The sequence below is a fragment of the Nyctereutes procyonoides genome, unplaced genomic scaffold (assembly GCF_905146905.1).
Source record: "Nyctereutes procyonoides isolate TBG_1078 unplaced genomic scaffold, NYPRO_anot_genome, whole genome shotgun sequence".
NCBI classification, from domain to species: domain Eukaryota; kingdom Metazoa; phylum Chordata; class Mammalia; order Carnivora; family Canidae; genus Nyctereutes; species Nyctereutes procyonoides.
This window is the reverse complement of record NW_026575043.1, coordinates 48,015,609-48,036,615: the sequence shown is the minus strand read 5'-3', so window position 1 is coordinate 48,036,615 and position 21,007 is coordinate 48,015,609. Positions and strand designations below refer to the sequence as shown.

At 54.4% G+C, this 21,007-nt stretch overlaps 1 protein-coding gene across 2 annotated transcripts; it reads right to left on the bottom strand.

Moving 5' to 3' along the window:
• Positions 1-160: 160 nt before the first annotated feature.
• RAB35 (RAB35, member RAS oncogene family) lies at positions 161-17,181 on the bottom strand. Of its 2 annotated transcripts, XM_055322793.1 has the most exons (6): positions 17,010-17,173; positions 11,399-11,449; positions 8,556-8,679; positions 4,095-4,219; positions 3,878-4,002; positions 161-2,516 (listed from the first exon to the last, which is right to left on the bottom strand). In XM_055322793.1, the coding sequence occupies exons 1-6, from the start codon at positions 17,059-17,061 to the stop codon at positions 2,388-2,390; spliced, it is 606 nt and encodes a 201-aa protein (XP_055178768.1). In that variant the 5' UTR covers positions 17,062-17,173; the 3' UTR covers positions 161-2,387. The 2 variants fall into 2 exon arrangements, with proteins under 2 accessions (XP_055178768.1, XP_055178769.1); XM_055322794.1 differs by lacking the exon at positions 3,878-4,002 and having other exon boundaries at positions 2,410-2,516; positions 17,010-17,181.
• Positions 17,182-21,007: the final 3,826 nt, after the last annotated feature.

Here is a 21,007-nt window from a genome sequence, read left to right as displayed (position 1 = left end):
AGCCTTCTGTGGAGAAAACACGTTTGGCTTCTCCAAGTGTCCCTGGGCTTCAACAGGCACCTGTGCTGGACTCAGACCAGAACAAACAAGTGCTGGACACAGTGGGTGGGAGGAAGGCAGGCCCACCCAGAGCACAGCTGGAGGAAACAGACCCTGGAAGAAAATTTGGCAGCTTGAACCTTTATTTTTAGTATTTTTTTAAAAAGCATAATTAGAAACTTTCAATACAGAAATAATCCTAGCAAACCATTTAAAAGTTTTGTTGTTCGACAGGAATTTCACATCAGGTCCACCAGGACGTCAGCCCAGCCCTGTGAGTCCCCCACCCCCACCCCCACCCTTCATGCGTGTAACACTCAGTGGGACAGACACTGTCGTCACCAAAATCACCCCACCACCTGGGTCTGGACATCCAGTTGCCAGACCCATAGTGTCTTCTAGCCTGGGCTGGAAACTTCCAGGACCCCTTCTCCCCTTATTGCTTGAATTTGCAAGCACTGCCACACTGATGTCACGTGAATGCTGAGTTGAGTATGCCGCCCACCCCAGGAGTCTCGAGCTCTCTGCGTCCTACACAGGCCTATGGTCACCCAGCACAGCCCTGAGGATGGAGAAACCACACTTTTGCTCCTGGCCCCCAACCAGTCAGAAAATGCCTGTCGGCTGGCCCCACGGCCACCCTCCACAGCACTGCTTCCCAGGCTCAGAGCTCCCCCACCTCTCCAGGTGGCTCTAGTGAAGGCCGGCTCACAGAGAACCACAGGCTTTTGGCAGTCTGGGGAAGTGGAGAGACAGGTCAGAAGAAACCCCCAGTTTTTATTGATTAAAAACCCATCAACAATGTTAACAGGGAAAATCTGCAGTGTGAACTGTAATGTGATTGTCCAATCAGGGCTTTGCCTGGAAATCGCCTAGGAAAGGAAATCTAAAACATCATGGTGTTGAAATAAATTATTCCCAGGTTACATGATCCTTTTAGGGGAAAGGTGAATGGTGGAAGTGTCCCGCGGGGGGGGACAGTAATCCAGTACAGATGACCCTGGTTTCTTCCCCCAGGGGACCAGGGATAGAGCTGGCTGGCTCCTGGCCCCGGCCACCATTCCTTCCCACCCCCTAAGAAATCCTCCTGCTGCCTTTGTACTAAAAAAGTTCTGTCGGTGATCCAAAGCTGCTTGCCATCCAACTCCGAGGTGGCGTCCCCATGGTCCAGCACCAGCACCCACTCCTCACATTCAGAGGGGCCTGGTGCCACAACGGAGACCCAGGAACTCCGGGGAAAGCCCTCTGCTGACACAGATGAGGGTGGGAGGCCCGCTCTCCTTCCCCACCAAGAAATGGCCAGGAAGGCAGGGCTGCTCTGCCAAGAGCCCAGCCCCACAATGGCAGGAAGCCATTCAATTTTTCTAAAAACACGGACCCAAAGTGAGGAGGCCACAACTTTTGCTGCTGTGCCAACCAAACCTCAGGAAGAGAAAGTGTAAGGAACTTAATTCATTTGATTTGGCTTCATTTATGTTAAAATAATGTTCCTCAGTGCCCCTACAAGCCCCATCCCTACACAAACACACCCCTACCTTTCTGTTGGAACTGAAACAGGTTGGTATAAATTAAAAGCCAAGGTTTCCCTGGGTTGTAGTTCAGAGGCATCTAGAAGGCAGGACAAGAAATCTGGTGACCAGAAGGCAGGAGCAAGTCTTTCTGCAAGCCAAAAGGCTAGGCCTCTAATGGGAAGCCCCAGGCCTACCTCAAGGTCGGGTTTCCCCCAGCTGCCAGGATGGTGACGGGGGCAGGGGACAGGGAAGGGTGGGGAGGGAAGGGAGCTGGACTCGGAAGACACACAGCACAGGCCCCGGAGAGAGGCGAGACCCTACGTGCCAGGAGAGGAAGCCGACAGCCTGTAGGAGAGAACAAGGAACGCGGAAGGCCCACTCCACCAGCCCAGGTTGACAAAAGATGTGGCCAGAACTCGATCCTGTCTCCTCAGGAAGCTGCTGGCAGTAAGGTGGGGTGGGGTGGGGAGGGTCTATTGCAGCAGGCTGGCATTAAGGAGGCAAAAGCCAGAGCAGGACGAGGGTGATGCGGCTGGTTAAAGCAATATACATTATGTACAAACTCTGGTTAATCAGTCCGCTCGGCTGGCAGCGTCCTCGCCGGGCCCAGGTGCCTTGGCCGGGGGCAGGGGCACCAGAAGGGAAGGGCAGGTCGTCCAACACCTTCTTGGCACTCAAAGGGGGAGGGGAGGAAGTGCCGATGGCGCCTCCCGATACAAAAACGTGGAGAGAATTCTTTAAATAACGGCACGAAACTGAGACTGTCCCCGAGGAGCCCCGCGGGCCTCGGGCCGGGGAGTGGCCGCAGTGCAGTCTCTGCAGTGGGCTGGGGGGGCATTAGCAGCAGCGTTTCTTTCGTTTACTGTTCTTCGTGAGCTTCACCACGTCGTTCTGTTGTTGCTGCTGCTGTTTGGCTAAGTTGTCTTTCTTTGCTCGGAGGACCAGCTCTGTGATGCAGTTGAACATCTGTGAGGACGAAGGAGGTGGGGTGGCCTCAGACCCAGCTCAGAGTCTCTGCTGGCCACCACGGCCGCCTCCCCGGGCCCCGCGTCCCATTTGCTATTTCTACTCGTGAGAGGATTTTGCATGTATGTTCTCAAACCCTTTCCAAAAAAAAGTCAATAAAGAACATCAAAGCTCCATGAGCTGTGCTTGGAGAAATCAATCTCAGGGATTTTCCAGTCTTTCTTTTAAAAAGAGAAAAAGAACCTCTCCAGCTGGAATCTTCAGACAAGATAAAGGTGCCCCTGATCTGGTGACAGGCCAGAGGGACCCACAGCCTGCCCACTTCATGCCATGTCACCACATGTCCTGCGCAGAACTTGCCCCAGACCCTACCCCAAGATGTCCTTGTGGTGCCAGGATCCAATGGGACTCCACCTGCCAACCCACAGTCCTCTCCTCCACTGTGCCAGGAAAGGTGTCAAGCACTTGATGTAATTTGCTCCACTTACCCCTCACGACCCAGGAGGCAGGGGCGCTCACCCTACCCCGATCTAAGGAAGGAACAGGTGCAACCTAGAGAGGTTAAGTCACCACCTCAGGTCACACAGAAAGGCCTGTACTGTGATCCCAACCTGACTCTGAGGCACCCGGGCTCCCTGCCATGATGCAGTCGGGTGTCCAGGACACAGAGGGGGATCCTGGCTTCCCTGGGTCTCCAGATTCCACACACTGTGGGACAGGACTCACCCAAAGCTACGAGCATGGCCAGCCTGGGCTTATGGCCAAAGTCCCACTTTTCTCCCACAGACTCCCAGCTATTTTCCAGCAGGCCAAGTGGAAGGGAAGCTGCCCCTGGCCAGAGGCTCAGCTGCTCCACGGGGGACAGGTCTCCCCAAGAGCCTCTGGGGCCTCGCAGCAAGTGCCCACCTGAACTCTTGAGGCCACGGGAAAGCAACCAGTTGTCTGCAGGGACGCCAAGGCCCCAAGGAAAGCCCAGAGAGCAGGAAGGGATACCAAGGCTTGGGGCCAGGGTGGGCAGTGAGGCTGAAGGCTGAGCGGGAACCCTGCATAGCTGGGCTACAGAGTCTCCATTTGACCTGGCTTTTTACAAGCTGGGTGATAGTCCTCACTCCAGAACCTCAATTTCCCATATAAAACATGGAGGTGACTTAGAGAACGGCTGAGATGTGAGCTAGCTCCCGTTAAGGGCCTAGCACGATGCCTGGCTCCCAACAGGCACCGAGAAACGGCAGTTACTAAGAGGTTTCCTGTCAGCCCTCTGGGCACTCTGGGCAGGCTAGAGGCGGGGAGAGGAGGGCTGTGGTGGTTGCACGCAGTGGGCCCCGCTCCCGCCCTGCCCCCACTCTGGGCCCTCACCTCACCTCTTCCACATTGACGTTTTCCTTGGCGCTGGTCTCAAACAGCTGAATCCCCATCTGCCCTGCGAATTTGTAGGCATCTTCTGTTTCCACCACCTTTCGCTCGGGGTCATCATTCTTGTTCCCCACTTAAAGGCAAAAAGCAAAGTCAGCCCAGCCCTGCGGGAGCACCCCCCTCCCACCCTCCAGGCCAGCGTCCCCACAGGGGGTCCAGCCTCACCTAATATTCGGCACACATCATCACAGTTTTGGTTGATTTCATGAAGCCACCGCTTGACGTTGACAAAGGACTCGGCACTGGTGACATCATAAACCACGATGACCCCGTGGGTCCCCCGATAATACCTGGAGGGTCAGGGTCTGTGTCAGAGCTTCAGCCTGGACAAGAGTAGCCCCTTCACTAAGACACAGCCTGTCCACATCCGGACAGCAGCCAGGGAAATGGTGATGGGGCGAAAGCTCTCCTGCAAGACACCCAGCATCTGTCCACCTGACCCCGGCTGGACATACCGGAACCAGGCCCCAGCCCAGCACTCAACAGCACTGCTGCTCACGCTCATGCCCAAGGCACCAGTGAATGAGAAGCCGCCTTTCAGGCGGTCAGTCAAGTTGTTCAAGTCTGCCACTAACTCAAAACTTCTTTGAAGTTCTTGTTTTGTTTAAAATGCAAGTAATTTTTGTATTTGATGCTATATTCTCACTGTCTTTGTTTTACCATTCAAAGATTTTTCTCTCCTCCAGCCAGGCTTTATAAAATGCCATTCCAAGAAGACACACCATTTGAGAAGCCCCGCCAACGTCTCATTCACTCCTCTGGGGGCAGGTGGACACCTCCCTTCCGCCACTCTGGGCTCATCCACGCCGGTGGCAGAGAGAGCATGAAAATGGTGTGGGGCATCCAGTCCCAGTCAGGAAGGTGTCCCAGATGTGCCACCGTCCAAACGTGCAGACCCCATGGCGTGAGGTCAGCCAGAAGGTCTGGAAGGCAGGAAGATGTAAAAGTTCCCCTCTGGACACCGTGACCCCACTCATTTACAGTTCAGAGGGACAGCTGGAGGACATCGACCCCACGCACCCCGCCCGCCCCTTAGGTTTAGCAGGGCTGAGCACTACTGGGCCCTCAAGCCTGTGGGGGAACAGCCCCTCCGCACCAGAGCCTTAGTGAGGATGGAGCCGGGGAGGCCGTGGGTGCAGTCATCTTCTCACCACTAGCTCGTCGGCGCTCTGGCCACTCTTGCTTTCTACACCCAGTCACAGGACAAAGGCTACCGGGCACCATCTCTGCAAGGCGGTGGGAGCCCGGGAAGGTTACTGCACGCACCTCAGCGCACCTCCTTCCTCAGCTATCAAACGGATGTATCAGTCCTAGCTTTTGGGACAGTTGCGAGGAATAAAGAAGATAACTTATGTTTTCACAAGGGCTGGGGGGTTGTCAACAGTCAAGGAATGTGGCTCTTTACCATTATTAATATTCCTTCAGTGACAAGCCGGGGCCCCTGACACCAGTGGAAGAAAACCAAGGGACGGCGTCAAGGCAGCTTTCCCAAACCGGCTGTCAGGGCTGCGGGCGGAAGCAGCCCGTGCCGTGCCCGGGGGCCTAGCCCAGCTGGTGTCCCCTACCCCATCTCTCCACCCCTCAGAAGCCCGCTGGGGTCCCAGGGGCTTCATTCTGCCCCGGCTCTGCCTGCCGGGGACATGGTGTCCCTGCCCTGGGAGCCCAGACTGTCAAGCTGTGCAGGTGCCAGGCCCTCAGAACCAGCTGCTGCCCGGAGCACCAGGTCATCACCCAACTGGGCAGGAGTGCACACCAGGACCAGGACGACAAGTGACTGTCCCCTGCTGGCAAAGGTAGTGCAGGCAGAGGCACACATCGCCATGCTCTCCTATGTTGAAGACCATTGAGAATGCCAAGAAGTGCTGAAAGGGACTTCACCAGAGAGCGAGAATAGTTTGAGGACGAGACCGGGGGCTCAGAGCTCTAACAAGGGGGTCACTGGTGCTTCTGGGCCTCCTGTCACCGCCGCCACCAGTAATCACACACACTCACCTATGCTCAGCTATCTGTGCCCGGCACAGGGCCCAGCACTTCATATCCACTGCCTGTTCATCTGAAGCAACCTGCTGTGACGGACACGAAGGTCGCCATTTCACCAGTGAGGACATGAGGGTGAAGGGAGTGACTGTGCTGAAGTCACAATGTCTGGGTCTGACTCCCAGGCCAGTGCCAAGGCTCCAAGGGGCTTCCCTTGCCCACCATCTGGCACCTCGTTCCTCCCTCCTCCCCAACCTGCACCCCAGCCACGCCTCTCAGGGGCAGCAAACCCCAGCTACAGAGAAGAAACAGGGTGACAACAGGGCAGGATGCAGTTTTAGTTTCTCTTTTAATGCCCTGCATCACAAAAGGCCATACTACTCCACTCCGACTGCCCCAACCCCTGAGAACTCCTAAACTCTTTCAAGATTCCCTTCCTCACCAGCCGCCCACACAGGACGTCAAGTCTTTCCATGGCCCCTCGCATGGCGTGTGCAGTGCCTCCTGCCTCATGAAGCGCAGAGCGGGGACCCACAAGATGGAGCTTCCTCAGCTTCCCCAAGACAGGCAAGATGGCCAGCAAGGGCTGAGCCAGTGCCCACAGACCCCCCACTGTGCAGCATGCCCCCTCCTCAAGCACCCCAAACACACACATATTGCCCTCAGGTAGCTGAGCTATTCCAGTGTCCCCAAAAGAACGAAGGAGGTGCTTCACCCTCTTCCCACCCTGCTCCAAAAGGAGCTGACCTCAAGGTGGCCACGGGCTCCTCTGCACCCCAACAAACCGCCCTGCAAAAAGCCCTTTTCATGGGCCCAGTATGCTCAGCCACCCTGAATGCCCTGAGTGGTTTTAGCCCACAGGAGACACCAGAGCGTCAGCCTCAGCCCCAGTCCCTCAAGGTGGGGACTACAGAGAGCAGAAGGCTGAACCAGAAGGCAAGAGCTTTGGCATCAAACGAACTTGAATTCAACATGTAACTTACAAACCAAACTAAGTCACTTTACCCTCTCTCCATAATTTTCTCCTCAATTTTCTCATCCATAAAATGGAAATAATCACAGGACTCTTTATCTGGGATTCAGTGACACAAACAGATAAAATCGTCAGTGACAGTCGCAGCTCAGAGGAAGGACGTCCGGGGTCAGTGTCCAGACCTCCTGACACAGACGAGAGGTCTTGTTCAGGTCTGGATGCTTGCGCTGCCCGTGACGTCCGTCCTCCCGCAAGGAGCCTCTGAGCAGCTGCCCTCCCCAAGGACTTGCTGGCAGCTGCTAAGACACAAAAGGACTCAGGGAGCTCATCAGCAAGAAGCCACGGAGAGCTGCACTGGGCAGCCCCCAAGCCTGGGGACCCGCGGAGTTCAGGGAAGCACAGGCCATGGCACAAACGTGCTCCCCACAGCTGACCCAGTGACAGAAGTCTCTCCCGCTCAGGGGCTGCTCAGGCTCCAGCCGCTTGAACCAGGGCAGCTCTGGCCTCACCCCTCTCCTTGCACGGCAGCACCCCCAATAACATTCCCCAATACTCCCAGCCACCACTGTAGGGGCTTCTCACCCCTCAGCAGATCCTCACAAGCCACAGGATAGGCAGCCAGCCTGGGGTCTGTCCCATTTCCATGCCGAAATTTCCACGCCCCTTCCCCAAGAGCCTCCAGTCACACAGGAACTTCTGGGAAGAGGCAAAGGAGAGGCCTACCAAAGCAGCAACCACTGCAGGCCAGACACTGACTCCTAGTCTGCACCCGCCACGGTGTGGAGCTCAGGCTTTGCTACTCACTGGGAGGACCCCTCTCAGAAGTCCCCCCCCCCACCTGTAAAATGGGGAAAATAATAGTTCCAACTGCAGAGCTCAATGAGATCATCTGTGTGAAGCACCTGGCACAGAGGACTGAGCATTAAAGCAAATCCTAAGGAGAAACCCTCTGGAAAACCGAAGCACAGAGAATTTAGGCAACCGCCCAAGGTCACACAGTAGAACAAAAAATATAAATTCTAAGCTGTCTGCCTTCAAAGCCCTCCTCTTTCCTGGAAGCTTTTCTATTAACAGCACAGGAACCAAGAGCCCCTCCCCAGGACTCCTGCTCTCTGGGGCTCCAGCGGGGCTCCCCCATTTACAGCTGAAGACCACAAGGATGCTGGAGCAGCAAAGGAGGGCAGCCCACTGGGTGAGCCAGATTCTGGGTAAATGGCTTTGGGGAGGCAGAGGAGAGGCCTCCCAATGGCCTCCTATGTACCAGTACTCCTTCCTAGCCTCTCAAAGGAGAGAAGCCTCCTCCAGGTGACAGGAGCCTGCACGCCAACCCTGGCTGTCGCAGCTGGCCCCTAACAAGAAGCACTCACCAAGTATGTGACCATCTAGGTAGGCAGCATCACCATGCTCCCATTTGCCTACAAAGGAACTGAAGGCTAGAGGGGAACTGAAGACTGACTCGTACTCTCCTGCCACGCACCCCGCCACTGGCCCCTGTGGGCTGCAGCCTACCTCATCACCTCCTCCTCTCACACAACACCAGCCACTGTGGCAAGGAGTGCCTCTCCTGACGGCTCAGGGGCCCACCCCAGGGTCATTGCTATGACTTGGGACACCCGACACTGCATCCAAACGTAGGTGGCAAGGGGTCAGAATGGGAGTGGGCCAGCCTGACTCACGTGGAAGTGATGGTGCGGAAGCGCTCCTGCCCGGCCGTGTCCCAGATCTGCAGCTTCACTTTCTCCCCATTGATCTCCACAGTCCGAATCTTGAAATCCACTCCGATTGTGGTGATGTAGCTGCCTGCGCGCACACACACACACGCACACACATGCACGCACACACACATGCACACACATACATACACACATTAGCAAGGCCGCCAGGGCGCCCCGATCGGACACATCTGCACCCGCACAGGTGACCCCAGCCTCTGCCATCCCTCCCCACTCACTCATTGCACCCAGCACGTTCGAGGTCCCAGGGACACAGCCCTGAGCAAGAAAGACAAGGTCCACACCCCAGTGGTGCCCGCAGTGGAGGTGAGGGTGAGACAGGACACAATGACACAAAGTGATAAAGACCACAATTTCAGGAGTGAGAAGCACCACAAAGGAAATTAAACCAGGATGAAACAGGGGAGGGGACAGCCTCCTTTCGTTAGAAGGGCCAGGGCAGATGTGTCAGCAGTGGCCTGAGTCCTGGGTCCCCCAGCACACATTGTGGGGGTTTGCTTCCTGGGCTATACCCAACACTGTAATGACCCACAACGTTTACTTCCTAACACACAGGTCACAACTTGTATTTTGGAAAACACTGCTCCGGGAAGAGGAGATGATAGCAAAAATAGCAATGGGGGAGGCTGATGGGGGGTGGGGGGTGGTGGTCATGTGAGGTCAAGCATGCGGTGGGAGGCAGATGGGGGGGCCCGAGGCCAGGTCTCAGGGCCTTTGTACCATTTTGGCAAGCTTGGACTTTCTCTGGTTGTGGCAGAGTGGCAGTGAAGGGTCTGAATCAGAGCCTGAGCTGTGCTGTAAACAGTTCGCTCGGGCATCTGTGTGAAAGACGGAAGAGAAGATCTAGCCGATGTCCTAGCCCCCCCAGGCTGACCAACAACTCGCATTCCCGCTGTTTGGGGCTTACTGTGTAACGAGAACACAGTGCTGCAGAAACACACAGCCCTCCCGACCATATGGAGTGTATGGAGGGCTCAAAGTTCACAGAAGGGTGGAGATCCAGGAAGGCTCTGGGGAGGAAGTCACACGTGGGCCTCACTTGAAAGAACAGGTACCGTTTCCAAGGCCGAGAGAAGGCAGGGGGCCCAGAGCTACCAGCCTCTAGCAGGTGGGGCCCCGGGCTGCGGCTCAACATCCTTACATGCACAGCAGCCCCTTCCACAAGGAAGCATGGGGCCCCAGCGTCCATGATGACCACATGGAGAAGCTCTGATATAAACTCCACTCACGTGAGGAGGCCTCGGAGGTCTGTACTGACAAGGTGAACCGAGCTTCGGATACAGGGTGGGCAGAAGCTGCCATGACGTGTCAGGCCAGAACCTACGATGGTCTCCACTAAGAAACTGGCGGTAGGAACGGAAAGGAGAGAGAGCACACGGGGAGACCAGAGCTGGAAGCCACTGGGCCGGGGAACATGAAGGACACCAGGAGGAAGAGCGGGGATCCCGAGTCTGAGAAAGCTGCCCAGTAGTTACCACCCCTGAACAGAACAGAATAGCAACAAGCCCTAGCTGCCACTTCTGACCTGGGCCAGTTCACCCCTCCTTAGGCAACCTGGTGGTCCCCCGCTCCCGGGAGGTCACCATATTGATGCCAAACTTAGTGCGGACACCCAATTGGCATAGCGCACTATAGCCCAGAACTCTTGGGCTCAAGCGATCCTCCTGCCTCAGCCTCCCGAGTAGCTGGGACTACAGGCGCGCGCCACCACGCCCAGCTGGCTGCCACTTCTGAAGGGACTCCTTTGCCCAGGCAAGAGAACACGGGCATCTCCGGTAATCCTCGCAATAACCCTACGCTGAGTGGTCCTATTTTCCAAATAGGCTGAGGCTTAGCCATGCTCAGGGGCACAGGGGACAGACAATTCTTTCCGCCATTACACCACCAGTGGCCCACTTCACCAAGAGGGAAGTGTTCGCCATGTAACTGCTTCCTAACTGTAGCTCCATGGTCAAGCACAGCACACGGAATCCCGATGACAGAGTCACATTTGGTCCTTGATCAGAGAGGCCAAGCCAACGCAAAGCCTCTACGATGAACCTGATGTATTCAACAAACAAAAACAGGTCCAACTTTACCGGGGATCAGGAAAATGCAAATTTATATGATAGCACTTTCTGCCTATCGGCTTAGCAAACATGAAGACTAAAACGCAGCATGGATCAGAGTTGACAAGGAGCACTTCTGAGCCCTTCAGTGGGAGTGTCACTTAGCACAGCTTCTTTGAAAGGCAAGTTGGCAGTTTCAAATGCATTTACCCTCTGACCTAGTAACTCCACTTCTATACAAAGATAAACATAAGACGCATCCCAAGTAATGCATAACTTAAAATAGAAGCAGCCAGAAAGCACGCATGTATCGAGAGCACTGCTGGCAAATGATGCAGATCAGAACCAGAGGTCTGCTAGAGATGCGGAAGGATGGTCCGTGATGTGCTGAGGGGAAGGCCAGTTGCCAACCCACTGCATGTGGAGTTGAAAAAACACCAGGAGCCACGCACTGCGCCGAACAGTGACCACAAAGGCACCAGAGTAGGAGCAGATGAAGGGACAGCTTTCTCTCTTCACCTTGGAGTCTGCCTGTCTGAAATTCTACCCAGGCATGTACTAACTTGTAATATTTTAAGGAAGGGAAAAAAAGTTAACAATGGGGCACAGAAAGTCTCCGGGTAGAAAAAGGGATGGGCCTACAAAAGGATTTTTTAAATAAGACAGACATCAGGCAAAGGCACCAGGTAAAGGGATCTCAAACCCAAGAGCCCAGCAGCACCCCAGGGGCACACTCACCTGAGAAAGTGTTGTCTGCAAAACGTAACAGTAAGCTGCTCTTGCCCACACCTGCAGGAAAGAAAGCAGGAGATGAGAGGGGCCACGGGTCCCTCCCTCTCACCCTGTCCTCCAGGGAGATGGCACCCAAATGCTAACTCTTAAGAAGCTCAGCAGACCCATCTCCCACCTCAATGCTGCTTATCTCCCCAACCGGCCACATGCTGAGAGCATCTCTCCCACCCAGTGTCTGACCTTTGCCTCTGTCCTGAAGGGAGAGAAGTTGCCCCCAAGTCCTGCATGATGAGATGAGAAAGGGGCTCGTGGCCAGGCCCTATGCTGAGGAGACCCAGAGGGAGACACCAGATGACAGAAAAAAAAGCAGGGGGAAGGTCAACCAAATGATACGGATTCCAAAGCATGTCTAAAACACACAGTCCTGGGGATCCCTGGGTGGCTCAGCAGTTTGACACCTGCCTTCGGCCCAGGGCGTGATCCTAGAGTCCTGGGACCAAGTCCCATGTCAGGCTCCCTGCGTGGGGCCTGCCTTCTGCCTGTGTCTCTGCCTGTGTCTCTGCCTGTGTCCCCCCCCGTGTCTCTCATGAATAAAAATATTTTAAAAATAAATAAACAAACAAATAAATAAAGACACAGTTCCTAGAAAAGTGTACACCATGTGTGGAGCTGCAGTTTGTGTACAGCATCACACGAGGAACTGTGGACCTGGAAGGGACTCTTGATCAAGGCCATTTTGCAGGTGAGAAAACTGAGGCCCAGACAACATAAACCAACTGCCAGCCATCTTCCCCCTGCCAATGTCACTGCCAGCTGGGTTGGTGAAGAGGGGCTGTCTGCCTTACATCTGTCAGCCCAACAGCTCACATGTGCTCAGACGACTTCACTTACCACGGCACCCCCTGACACAACCTGACCCAAGGATGAGCAGAACCCTATAAGCTTGGCTTCTCTTTACCTCCAGACTAGCAACTTTAGCCGGGGCCCCTGCCTTGTTTCCCCCGTCCCATCCCCTATCCTTGCCAGCCCTAAGACCAACTGGGTGACCCAACCACAGAAGGAAAGAATCTGTACACACAGAGCTGTGTGTGTGGCAGGCACCTGAGCTCTACGGGAGGCTGAGCAGCTGGCCTTCAGGCCCTCGGCAGGGAAGTGTGGGGCTGAGCTGTGAATCCAGGGCGGTCTACCCCAGGGCTCTACAGCTCTCTCCAGTACATACTGAGAGGGGAGTCTTCCTGTGTCTGTCTCAGGAAATGGAATAAAAAGATGCCGAAAGGGCTCCTCATCTCACTCCTGTTGGATTCAGAGCAGCAGTGCTACCACTGCTAGACATGAGATCTTAAACTAGGGTCTCAAGAGCCTCCAAGCTAAGTGCAAATTTGTGGGGAGAAGCCCACAAGGTTCATCAGCTCCTGAGAGGGCGCTATGACCGCCCCTTCCCCTGCTGTTTCTCTAAACCTGACCAATCCCAGACACCCTCTCTGGCCAGTCCTCTCTGAGGATCTCTTCCGGGGACTTCTCCAATGAGTGAGCTGTCTGGGGATAACCCAGAAGAACTTGCTTCATGGAGTGAACCTGGGGCTTACTCCCCCAACACAGGCTGGGGTGCGGCTCTGGGCAGACGGGTGCTGCGCCCACAGTACCTGCAAGCTCTTGCTCAGAGGCACTTCCTCATTGCCGCCTCTGCGAGGCTTCCTGCCGAGTGAAGGAGAGCCCAGGCCCTGGGCTGGGTCCCTCACAGCGCTCTGCCCAGTGCCAACACCCCATCGGGCCTGCCGGCTCCTTGGCTTCCTCCTGGAGCCTTCTGGGTCCGCTTACTCAGCTAAAAGCTGTGTCTGGGCCACTAGCTGGGAGTTCCCCTAGGAAGGAGATCGCGCCTTCCTCACCCTGGACATTTACAGTGCTGGAAGCTGGGCCCGGCATTTAGGAAACACCAGCAAAACACGGTTTAATGAATTTAGGACAACACAAATCACATTGACAGCTAGGCCATCTAATGCTATGACCACGGCATTCACAGAAGCCAAAACAGTAGTTTTCAAACTTTTAGGGAGCAGCACAGTCCTTCTTTAAAATTAAATTTTATCTGAATCCCATAGATCTAAAACAGGTAAGGGGGGTGCGCCTGGGTGGCTCAGTCAGTTAAGTGTCTAACTGTTGATTTCAGCTCAGGTCATGATCTCAGGATGAGACTGAGCCCTGTATTGCTGGGCGTGGAACCTACTTAGGATTCTCTCTCTCCCTCTGCCCCTCCCTCCCCGACTGCTCTCTCTCTCACTCTAAAAATACATAAAATAAAAAATAAGAGGTAAGGGGGAGGTGTTTTCTCTACAAGAAGCAATGAAGCAGCAGTGTGCCCTCCAACCTGGCCTCTCTGAGTCCCCTCCCTCACCCCGCTGCTCTGCAGAGCTGCTGAAAACCACCAGGCTACAGAAAGACCACTACAGCCACCACAGTAACTGTTGCTTCTGACCTGACACCAACCTCCGGCACTGCTCTTTCCTTTGAAAGGAAGAGAAGCCCACCCTGAGACATGACATCTCCCAAATATCTTTGGAAGAGGCCTCCTCGGGAAAACAAGCTGCTTCCATTTATCCCACAGCACTGGCCTAAGAGAGGAAGTGATAGGTACCAATCTACCTTCACCACAGCTGAAGTCAAAGGCTTTTGCAAGGGCCATACGTAGCATGAAACCCAACTAGTCCAGCCCCGTCTTCTACCCAGCAAAGAGTACAGGCCCCAGCACCCAAGGCCTCCTGGCAGCCAGGAGACAGATTTACCCACAAACACCATGCATGCCCCTCTCAGCCATCACCGCTCTCCCCTGCTCCCTGCTTCTTGGCCTACACAGGTGCTCTGGTCCTCAAAAAGCCCCCACAAAAGTCCCCACCCCGGCCCGGCTCCTCCCCTGGGCTATAGTTAGTCCCTCACTCATCTGGACTTCAGTTCTAGACTGCTGAAGACCCTTAGACCTTTGAGTAAAGCATTTGCAATTTTAATCCTGGCTCAGCCACCATTCGCTGTACAACCTCAGACAAGTCACTTCCTCTCTTGGAGCCTCAGCTCACTCATCGGTAAAGTGAAAGGCTTTAACTAGTTCTCTGATGGCCACTCCAACCTCCAGGTTCTAAGAATAAGGATGGCTGGCCCCAGAGATCAGATGAAATGCTGTTATACCCGAGCTAATGTCAGAAGAGCACAGGAGAAAGTAGAGAACTTTAGCCATAAGGAAGAGCTGCAAAAGCTGAGGGAACGTGTTCCAGAAGCTTGTACAATGTGGCAGAGTGGGAAGAACTCTAGATTCATAAAGAAAGAAACGAATATTCAAATATTCGTTGAGGGCCCCCCTTCACCAGGCCTGACACCAGCTGCTCACGCATAGCACCAATGTGCATTAACTCCAAGCTTTGCCTGGGATGAGCTGTATGACTTTGGGCAAGTCAGTCAGCTCCTCTGAGCCTCAGTTTCCTTTTTGACAAAATGCACAGGCAACAGGTGAGAATCAGAGGAGAGCGTCTGTGAAATCATTTGAAAAACCTTCAGAAAGCCTCCACGTAAGGAGCCAGTCCGGGGCAGTGTCCGACGTTCGCCTCCTCGCTCAGCTGCCAAGTTTGGTCTGAGCTTCCTGGCTACCATCTCCCAGTCTCACGAGGGTCCAGCTGACTCCTGCACCCGACGTGGTTCTACAAGTGCAGACTGAACTAGGAGCCAGCCACAGAACTTAACAAGTCTTCTCCCACACCTGACTTCCCAGTGAGAAATCAATATACCAGGCAAAACAGACTTTGAGAAGGCGGGGGTGGGGGGTGGAGTGGACCAGAACCATCCCCTGGGTTTTACAGAGGAGAAAAGCCAACAAGCTGCATCTCCTTGCAGAGTTTATGCTTTTCAGTTTTGGATATCAACACACAAGCCCTAGATGTCTTGCAGAGGGCTAAGGACCCTGACCTTGGCGGGCTTACTTTAACTCCAAAAGGAGAGAAACTACCCTAATGTCAAGTGCCTGGGAACCACGGCCGGGGCTAAAATCAAATCCTATAAAGGCATAAGTCTTGGGACACTGAGGAATGCCAGAGTCCACCTCCAAGGGTGAATCTACACAGCTTGTCTGGTTTTCTTTCATTCAAACCACAACGAATCCACCCTCCACCCATCTAACTCCTTCCTTGACCACAGCTACTCTGCATCTCCCTCGTCGGCCCCTAACTTTTCCCCTTACCTCTCCCTTCCACCAGGAACCGCAGAAACCTCAGCCGTCCTTCACCGGATCCAAACCACCAACCACATCCCAATCTAGCTTCACAGTGAGACCAAAACCCACTCACTTCCATGGCCATCACCCAACACTCCATCAGGGTCTTACAACCCCTGTGATTGGTCCCTTCTTTCCTTGACAATCCATGGGCTCCACCACCAACCTGGCCTTCAGTCCTGTGACTCCCTTGCCCATACTCAACCCAGGTCTGGTCTATAAACGTGGCATGCTCCCAAGCCTCCTTCCCCATCATATAATCCCAGCCCCTCAGCTATGCTCCCATAAACCTCCCAGAGCCTGCCTCCCTGACCTCTTGATCACCTCATAAACCAGCTTACCTGCCACAAACACCTCTAAAACCCTCCACCCTCTCCCAGAAACCAACCTATCTTTTCTAGGGATACTTAACATTCATTCACTCATTCATTCATTAGATGTGTTTTAGGTGCCTACTGGGTGCAGGACACTGCACCAGGCCGTGGAGAAGGTGCAGTGCACTGAGCTAGGAGCTCTCCCAGAGTGTATATATGGTCAAAGCCCTTTTGTGTGATTGGCTGACCCACCTCCAAGACCCGTCTAGAATACCGTAGAGCGAGCACGTACTGAGCACTCACTACGTGTGGGCACTGGTCCCAACACTATGTGTGCATTATCTCACTGAATACTCCGTCAGCCCCATAAGGCAGATCCTGCCTACTATTATTCCATTTTACGGATAGGGAAACAGAACGATACAGATGATAATTCAGCAGGAATGTGCCAGGCCCTGTGCGAGGTAATCCCATGAGACAGGTTCTGGGATGATCTCCATTTGACAGAGGAAGAAACTGAGGTTTACACGGAGCACTAACAACCACATCAATAGCTAGCATCTACCTACGGCTGACTTTACGCCAGGCTGGGCGCTGAACACTTTCCCAGCTTTATCTCATCACAGAGTCATACCACCCAGCAAGGCAAGTCCCCACTTCACAGATGAGGGAACCGAGGCTCAGAAAGGCTAAACAATTTGCCCAAGGTCACGGAGTGAGGAAGCTGGTAGTCCCAGAACTCGAACTCGAACCCGGGTCTGTCCAACTCCAGACATCGCGGGACTTGACCAAGGTCACACGTGAGGCAGGGGCAGGCGCGGCAGGAGGACCGGGCGCCCCAGCCCGACCCCTGCGCGCCCCGCGCGCCCTGCCCCTCCGCTCCGACGCCGGGTGCCCCCACCTCAGCCCCTCCGCGCGCCCCTCGGGCCAGCGGCCGCCCGGCAGCCCCGCCCCGCGCGGGCCGGCACCTCCCCGCCCGCCTGCCCGCCCGAGGCCCCCGCGGGCCGCGCCCGGCAGGGCCCACGCCGCCTCCGGCCGCCGCGGCCCTCACCGCTGTCGCCGATGATGAGCAGCTTGAAGAGGTGGTCGTAGTCCCGGGCCATGGCGGGCGGGGGAGGCGCGCGCGGGCGGGCGGGGTCGGTGCTGGCCTCGCGATCCGCAGCTCCCTCCCGGCTGCTTCGGCAGCGGCGGATCCACTTCCCGAACAAACAGCCGGAACTGACAGAAACACCTCCCTCCGCTCCCCCTCCTCCTCCTCCTCCTCCTCCTCTTCAACAGCCGCCGCCGCTGCCACCGCCTCCCTCCTTCCCGCCCCGCCCCGCTAGTGCGCAGGCGCAGCGCTTGACACCGCCTCTGCGCAGCCGCAGCCGCGGCCAGCCGCGCCCTCTCCGCGCTCGCCCGGCGCGCAGGCGCCCAGGCGGAGCCCCGCGGGCGCGGGCTTGCCTCGCCTGCCTCTGTCCGGGGGACATGGGCGCAGCCGCTGGCGGCCGCGGGGCGTCGGAGGACGGGGAGGCCGCGGGGCGCCGAAGGACGCCGAGAGCGCCAGAGGAGCTCGGCCGTGGCCCGCGACAGCCTGGCTCCTTCCTCTTCGAGAGCTGCAGGCGCCGCGGAGACGGAGAGACCGGCGCCCAGTGACCGAGGAGGCGGGGCTACGCCGCGCCCCGGGACCCGGACTCTCCGCCGCCTCCGGGGCGCTGGTCGCGGGCCGCGGACTGAGCGCCGGGCGGCCCCTCGCGGGCCGGCTTGGCAGGGCGGAGTCGCCTGCGGAGCGGAGCGGAGCGAGAGCGAGAGCGAGAGAGGAGTGTGGCCTTTGACCCGCACCTTATGCCGGTGACCCGCGCGGCCCGAGCTGCCTCCGTGGAGGAGCGCGGAGGGCAGCTCCAGAAGCCAGGCGGGGCGGGCGGCGCCCGGAGCCCCAAGCGGCAGCTCCCTCGGCTGCGGTGTCACACCGCCCACGCCCACGCAGTCACATCCCGAAAGCGTGTGGTTAGGAAGACCTGGGCTGCCAAGAACTAAACGGGATCGGGCTTCTCATCAGCTCGTTTTTTCCCCGTTTTAAATCCCCACCTGCCCTAAAAGTGCGATGCTCCCGCTGCCGTTCTGATTAGAGAATTGCAGAGATTTCGATGTTCCTTATGGCCCCTATCCCTTGCCAGTCAAGTACCTGTTGAATATTTCTGCTCCTTTCATCATTTTTATTTTGATGTTCTAAAAAGTAATGCTCGTGGTTAAAGAAACCAAATATGCAGAAGCTTACCCAAAAGTACAAGTTACTGTTTTTCCTTCAGACTCACTCCTCACAGGTAACCCTTGTTATTAATTAAGGTCCTTGGACACGTTAAGAGGCTCAAAAAATATTTGATGAATGAATTAATTGGTGTCTTTCAATGAATTTCTGTGCCTGTGCAAGCACATACATGTATGAACGTTGGCCTTTTTTACAACATGCTTGAACGTTCTGTCTTTTAACAGTTGCGTGGTATCGAGCGTTGTCATAAGGTTATACTGCAATTTAACCACTCTGCTGTTGATAAGTCTTCATGTTATGATTTTTCATTATAAACAAGGCCGCAGGGAAGATTCCCTGAACAGCTCATGGAATATTCAACTCAAGTTTTGAGTTGTTTTTCCAGGAGCTAAGAATTAAGTGTGGTGATGTCAAAAGAACATGGACTTGATGACCCTGAGGCCAGGAGTTGCATACTGTACGAACTGAGGCAGCCGGGCGCCTCAAATGCTAGCTTTGAAATCCTGGCTCTATCCCTAAAAGCTCTGAGATTTAGGGTAAGTCACAGCACATCTCAGAGCCCATTTCTTCACAGAATAGTTGTGAGGATTAGAGAGGTTTGTAAATTGTCTGGCACATACAAGCATGAGATAAACAGCAACATGCTGTTAGCCACAACCATTTTGCACTGACTCATTCATACTTTCAGCCGTTTGCTATTGTAGATACCTGTTGCACACGTTTCCAAGGCAGCCTCCTGATATCTGGCTGCAGGATACTTTTACTCAAGTAGAACAGAGGGGCACCTGGGCAGCGCTGTGGTTAAACATCTGACTCTTGGTTTTGGTTCAGGTCGCATTCTCAAGGTCATAAGATGGAGCCCCATGTTGAGGGGGGGTAGGAGGGTGGGGAGGGGGCTTACCACAGAGTCTGCTTAACTTTCTCCCTCTTCCTCTGCCCCTCTCTCCCTTGAGCACATTTGCTCACACTCACTCTCTCTCCCCAGAATAGGGACCAATCTTTAAAAAAAAAGGTAGGGGGGATCTCTGGGTGGCGCAGCAGTTTAGCGCCTGCCTTTGGCCCAGGGCGTGATCCTGGAGACCCGGGATCGAGTCCCACGTCGGGCTCCCGGTGCATGGAGCCTGCTTCTCCCTCTGCCTGTGTCTCTGCCTCTCTCTCTCTCTCTCACTGTGTGCCTATCATAAATAAAATAAAATAAAATAAAAATAAATAAAATAAAATAAAATAAAAGGTAGGGCAGAATTGGCCATTGTGAAGACCAGATTCCTGACGTGCCTGTACCTGTCTTCTGGAAAGCAATAGGCATTAATCATTTATTCAGTAACTGTTTATTCTATGCCACAGGTTGTAGAATAGAGCCTGTTCCCTCTAGGAGCCGATAGTCTTGTCAGAGGTGAGACATGCTTGTAAGGAATTAAAAATACAAGACAATGCAGTAGATAAAACAGCTGTCAAATAAAGGAGTCTAGACTTCAGAGGAAAGAGAGCTATCACTTTTACCTCAAATGATGGGGAAGATTTAATCATAAAGACTTCATGATGGAATTGGAACTTAACAGCCTGGAATGACAGGTGTATTTAGACAGCTGCTGTCACACTCTGTAAGAATCCAATTTTGGTTTTGAGGGGGAATTCCCTATAGGCCAGGATATGTGCCTGGTGTCCCCCAAATAAAATGGAGTGTATTTCCTCTAGAAACTTTGGTCGGGTTTTTTATTTACCTAATTTTTTTAGGAGGGTGAGAGTGGGTAGAAAGAATCTCAAGTAGACTCCAAGCCCTGCATGGAACCCAGCGTGGGGCTCAATCTCACAACCCTGAAATCACGACCCTAGCCAAAATCAGGAGTCTGACACTAAACTGACAGTCACCCAGACGCTGCTAGAAACGTAGTTTTGCATTTATTTAAACAATTCAGTGGCGTGCTATGTTCTGGTAGGTGCGTAGGTAGATAGGTAGATAGAGATAAAGAGAAGGAGAAAGAAACTGTAAATGTACAAAGACATGAACTGCAGGGACCTGAAGTAGACATCCGTATGCGCCACTGATAGGAAACTTGTCTTGCTGTTCTGAACAGCCAGTTTATGGATGAGATTCTGCGGCGCCACCTGCTTGCACGGCAGAAACTCTAAAGGGGAGGCGATGAAAGTTTCTGAGCAAAGGAGCAATATCAACATACTATTTTAGGAAAGCAGTCTAATGTAAGCACGCAGAGTGGATTTCTGCTGCTGAGCTTTCAAGGAGGTTACCGCTGAAGCCCAGGTGTGAGGGTAGCAGCGGGGACAGATGCAAAGGACAATACGCAAACAACAGTCAACTAGAGAAAGCAGCATTGCAAAAAACAATCACAGAACATACCTGGCAACTGGATTCATTTGCTAATTCAAAAAATACTTGTGCGCCTACTAAGGTGCCAGGCACTGAAGACCTAACATGAGCCAAATAAGGCCCATCCATCCTCATGGAGCTTTTGAATATCAGGGGCATCTGGGTGGCTCAGTCAGTTAAGTGTCCAACTCTGGATCTCAGCTTGGGTCTGGATCTCAGTGTCGTGAGACCTGGTGTGGAGCCCACTTAAAATATGTGTCTGAAGAGAAAGGAAGAGTGAGGGCAGCAGCATGCAGGGGTTCATAGGAACAGACAGTGACGCCATGGAGCAGGACGGTTTGCTCCTTGTTCTGGAAGTTGGGTGGTGAAGGAAGAGAGAAGTGGAGTGGTGGTGATGAGAACAGCGGGGCCGAGTCATGTATATTTCAGGATCACAGAAGCAGAGGATGAGCACCCGGTGGGGAGTGAGGGTTGA